Raw genomic sequence first — 5670 nt, 5'->3', positions numbered from 1 at the left:
AACTTTATTCTTTTTTCTCAAGATTGCTTTGACTATTCAGGGTTTTTTGTGGTTCCATATGAATTTTACCACTGTTTTTTCTATTTCCATGAAAATTTCCATTGTAATTTTGATAGGAATTAAATCTGTAGATCACATTGGGGTAGTATGGACATTTTAACAATATTAATTCTTCCAGTCCAGGATCATGGGACATCTGTCCATTTATTTGTGTCTTATTCAGCTTCCTTCATCAATGTCATAACTTTCAACTTCATATCTTTCACCTCTTGGTTAAATTTATTAGTAAGTATTGTTTTCTTTTTTATGCCATTGTAAATGGGTTTGTTTTCTTTATTTATTTTTCAATTTATTGTCAGTGTATAGAAACACAAACGATTTTTGTATATTGATTTTTTATCCTGCAACTTTACTGAATTTTTTTATTATTCTAAGTTTTTTGGTGGAGTCTTTAGGTTTCCTTTATATAATATGATGTACCCTGAAAACAGAGATAATTTAATTCCTTCCTTTCCCATTTGGATACTTTTTATTTCTTTTTCTTGCCTAGTTCCTCTGGTTAAGGCTTCCAATATTAGGTTGAATAGAAATGTCCAGAGGGGGCACTTTTGTCTTGTTCCAGATCTTAAAGAAAAAGCTTTCAGCTTTTCACTGTTGAGTATAATGTTAGTTATGGCTTGTCACATATGGCCTTCATTATGTTGAGGTTCATCCCTTCTATAACTAATTTGTTGAGAGTTTTTTTAATCATAAAAGGATGTTGAATTTTGTCAAATTATTTTTCTGCATCTATTGAGATGATCCTATGTTTTTATCCTTCATTCTGCTAATGTGGTGTATCATATTTGTTGATTTGTTTATGTTAAACCATCCTTGCATATCAGGGATAATTCCAGTTGATCATGGTGTATGATCCTTTTAATGTGCTGTTGAATTCAGTTTTTTAATAGATTTTCAGGATTTTTGCATCTATGTTCATCGGAGATATTGGCCTATAATTTTCTTTTCTTGTAATGTCCTTGTCTGGCTTTGGTATCAGGATGATGCTGGCCTTGTAAAATGAGTTTAGGAGTGTTCCCTCCTCTTTAATTTTTTGGAAGAGTTTGAAAACATCTTTTAAATATACGTGAAAGCCTACAAAACAATGAGGAAAAAAAATGGACCAAAAATTAGTAAATATTTCAAATAAAAATGCAAATGATCAATAAATATTTGAAAAAAATTCACCTCACTGTAAATTAAGTTAAAACAACAAGATACCTTAAAAAATCTGTTAGACTATCAAAAAAATTTTTTAATATATTAGCAAGGATGGCAGGAAGTAGGAATTCATTATTGCTAAGAAAGTAAGGTGGTAAAAAATTTAGGTAGGGTAATTTAGTTACATACATATTTAACCTAATTATTCTGCATTTATTAGATAATCCTAAATCAAAGATTATACAGTCTGAATATCCAAAATGCTTATGCAGTTCTCCATTCTTAACATGCATACACACACACACACACACACACACACACATCTTAACATGCATACACACATACAGACACACACATACACAGAAACATAGTGAGAGAAGAGAATGTGACAAGATGTTAACAGTGCTTATTTCTGGGAGGTGTTTTATGGTTAGATTGCCTTTCTTCTTTATTAACTGATTCTAACAATGATTATATATTACTTTCATAAAAATAAAACCATTCTCATTTCAAAATATAATTTATGTTATACATACTGATTGATCTTTTTTTTTGCAGAAAGTGAAAGTTTTCTTTAATTGAATTTCATATATATGTATATAATCATTCCAATTAAAAAAATTAAAGAAATTAAAAATTAAAAAATAAATGTTAAGATACAAAAGAGGAAAAAGTGATGGATTGATACTTTACATTACTGTATTTTTATTTTTTATTTTATTTTTTTATTTTTATTTTTTTAATTGATTGATCTTTGATAATACTTTTTAATCATGGAGTAATGTTCAAGGTGCATTCATGCACATGTCATTTTTGCTTCACCGTTGTTCCATAAATTGATTTGGGCTGGAAAAATCATTAGTTTCATTTTACAGAATGCAAAATTTCCCAAGAAAATCATTCCAATTGTACATAACGTGAACCACAATGTGACAAGAGAAAAGATGGACAAATACATGGCATTATGATTAAATTTTATTCTCTGATGCTTCAGATATTAGGGATGTTTTGCAATCAACAGTGTCCTCTATGAAGTAATCGAGAGTTTTCACTCTGGCCAAATTCAACTTACATTTGACCGAGGCACTCTTTCCCTCTAAAATTAAACTTGTGGTTTTTTAAAGGAAAATGTGAGAGGCAGGTTTGATAAGTTTCCATGAATTCATCCAAACAGCTGAAAGCTGTACTATAATATAAATACACATTTTCTCCATCATCTTGGTATATTGATTTAAGTACTTAATAAATATGCATAATTTACATTTCTAAGGCTTAATAAATTGAGTTAAAACCAAAATGATTTGAGGTAAATATGATTTGCATCTATTTTTAGTTCCCTGTCAGGTCATACATTAATTCACTAAATGGACATTGAGCAGAAAATTTCTTATTTGGAGTGGCTAAAATATACTATTTATATTAATGACTTAATAACATTTAAATAAGTCTTCTAATGTACCAGATGAAAGCCAAGTTCTGTTTTTTTTTTTTTTTTTTTTTGCATTTCATCATTTATTTAATGTTTAAGCTCTCGCACTAGATTTTTACAAGCTGGTGAACACTGACAAATTATTTCTCCCACAGAACTATAACCACATGTTCCCGGACAGTATAAATATATGGTTGAGCTGACATTAATACACATCACCATTTTATCAATCACATAATAAAACAAATTGTCAAATATCCAAATATTAAGTTACACAGCTCAAAAGGCATATAAAATATTAAATGTCTGCTCAATTCATTAGCAGAAACCCACTTTTTTTTTTTTTTTTTTGCAAGAAAGGTTGGGAATCACACTTTAAAAAAAAATAAGTTGGTAAACAACTTCAGATAAGTTTGAAAAAAAATTACAAGAATTTCAGAAATTTTATGATTAAGAATTGTTTTAGCTACAATAACAAAGTATTTCTACCTTTTAAAAAATATTTACTAAATTAAAGAGCATATTCTACATGTTCTGCACAAGACAAAGGCAACATTTTACTAAAAATACTTAATAGCCCCCTCCCATTACTTTTTCAGACCCTCCCTGTAAGTTGCACCCCAAAGTGCAAACATTAAAATTAACTGTAAGGCTTTTTTGTCTGGAGACATTAAAGACATGTGCTTCTGTACAATGTAGATTTTCAAAATGGAGGTCTTCCATGACAGCACAAAATGCGATTTATAGAAAGACATTAAATAATCACTGGTAAGACTTGGTTAATTAAAAAAAAGCAAATGAGCAAATCGGATGTATACTGGTATGACTGTGGAAGATGTAAACATACTGTGAGCAAATAACCTTATAGGCCCTACTTTCTATGTTTGAAATGATGGAAAGAATAAAACACATAAGGTCCAGAGTTTTCATAGTTCCTGGGATTTTAGTTCAACATGATACTAAAAACAACAAGAATTGTGCTGGGTATTTTGGCACCTAGTCTTTCTAAATTTCTTATATACTGATAAGAATCTGGCATGGAAACAGATTTAAAGACATGAATGACTCCATACTGCATGATTTCAGGAAAAGTCAATTGGTACAAACGATAAGCACATTTTAAATGCTGAACAGCAAGAATCCTTTGCTAAGTGTCCAAGTAGGTTAATCTTAACCCAAACATAGAGGGTGCAATTCTGCCAGCCTTGTGGCCTGGTAAAACTGCGTTTCAACACTCCTATGGAAGCTTCATCAGACTTCACCAAGCCAACATGCTGGCTAACATGTATGACAAATCCTGTCCTGTCTAGGTTCCACTTCCAAGCAATGGCATCAGGCACCCCAGTTTTATTGAATACAACAGTTGTTTCTATGACCATTAGAGTCTTTGAAGCGCAGCCGCATTTTAGGACGATACTTCTCCAAATACAAAAGTTGCTTGCTGTTAAAAGCTCCTCACTGCTTTTGTCTGATGAACTGTACTGCATCTTCGTATTTCATTCCACCTTCAATTAATGCTAGGGCGACAAGCACTGGAGCTCTCCCAAGGCCTGCAACACAATGAACGGCAATACAACAACCAGGGTCTTCACGAAACTTAATTTTCACAAGACTTAACCAATCATCAACAATCTGGTTAGATGGTGGTGCGCCATCATCAAAAGGCCAATCGAGAACATGGATGCCTTCTTTCTCCACAAGACTAGTGTTGTACATTGCTTCACATACTCTTACTACTGTGGTAACTCCGTACTTCTTAAGTTCCTCTATAAATTTGTTTAAGGTCGCATTAGTTGGATTGTGTGTAATAAGAAATCTCATGTTCTTGTAAGTGATTTCCACAGGAGCTGGGTGGTTCATTTGAGCCATGTTAATTTAGTTAAAAAACACTCAGTAGGGTTATGAAAGAATTTAAAAGACTGAATACAGAAATGACGCAAAGAAACTGAGTCTACTTCAATATACTCCACTTGAAATTCTCAGTGCTTTTGAGTATGAAGTTGGGAGTAATGGGAAATGAAATGAACCTCCTGACAAGAAGCAGCAATTCTTCAATCCAGTAATACTGAGGCAAGAGAAAGGAAGTGCACTGAGGTTTACCCCATCCAGGTCAGAACTCTTGTAAAGAATGCTCTGTGGATTTCAATTCAACACTTCTGTGTCCAGGTTCACCACTCTTATGGGGGCTTCTTGGTGGAGTAGTAATGAATTTCTACAGTTCACTTGTCTGCATAGAGGTTGTGCTATGCCTGGCAGTAATCTCCACTGCCCTTCAGAAACTCCATAAATGTGTGACCAAGAACACCACAGAACTGCCTCTCTCCAGCCTGTTCTCTTGGTGTAGGTTTGGTTATCCCAACAAAGGTCCACTCTTGTAGCTTCACTCTCAGGGCACCGAATGCCCAAGTTCTGTTTTTAAAAGATGAGAAAAATTCAAAAATAGCAGAGAAAATAAATAGAAGATTTGAAAATATGCTAAAGTTACACCAATATAAAATCTACTTTAATCTGAAATGTGAAGGAAAAGCCAAAAGCCACAACTAAATCATAGAAGAACCCAAAGTCTGATGAGTAACCAGGAAAAAAATCTCACAGAGCTATGTGTCTACTTTATTCTTTACTATCTATAACCTACTTTAATAGGCATTTTACATTTAAAATTATGTAAATATTAAACAAAGTTTATTTTATAGTAAACATGCCTGATTCTCTGTAGAAAAGAAATAGAATTGATCTTCAGTTTATATGTACCTTATATTTTTCTTCATTATCAAAGGACTGATCTTTTCTCATTTTTTCAATAAAATCATAGACTTTTTAAAAATTTATTTATTTATTTATTTTTTGCGGTATGTGGGCCTCTCACTGCTGTGGCCTCTCCCGCTGGGGAGCACAGGCTCCAGATGCGCAGGCCCAGCGGCCACGGCCCAGCCGCTCCATGGCATGTGGGACCCTCCCGGACCGGGGCACGAACCTGTGTCCCCTGCATCGGCAGGCGGATTCCCAACCACTGCGCCACCAGGGAAGCCCCATAGACATTT

At 33.3% G+C, this 5670-nt stretch overlaps 1 protein-coding gene across 1 annotated transcript; it reads right to left on the bottom strand.

Annotated features, from left to right (window-relative positions):
- Nucleotides 1–3999: 3999 nt before the first annotated feature.
- LOC132481978 (protein tyrosine phosphatase type IVA 1-like) lies at nt 4000–4955 on the bottom strand. The gene has a single exon (XM_060086945.1). It carries the CDS (start codon nt 4496–4498, stop codon nt 4085–4087), a length of 414 nt encoding a protein of 137 aa, XP_059942928.1. The 5' UTR covers nt 4499–4955; the 3' UTR covers nt 4000–4084.
- Between the last annotated feature and the right edge of the window lie 715 nt (nt 4956–5670).

This window comes from Mesoplodon densirostris, chromosome X (genome assembly GCF_025265405.1).
Source record: "Mesoplodon densirostris isolate mMesDen1 chromosome X, mMesDen1 primary haplotype, whole genome shotgun sequence".
Lineage (NCBI taxonomy): Eukaryota > Metazoa > Chordata > Mammalia > Artiodactyla > Ziphiidae > Mesoplodon > Mesoplodon densirostris.
This window is presented reverse-complemented; position numbering and strand designations above follow the sequence as displayed.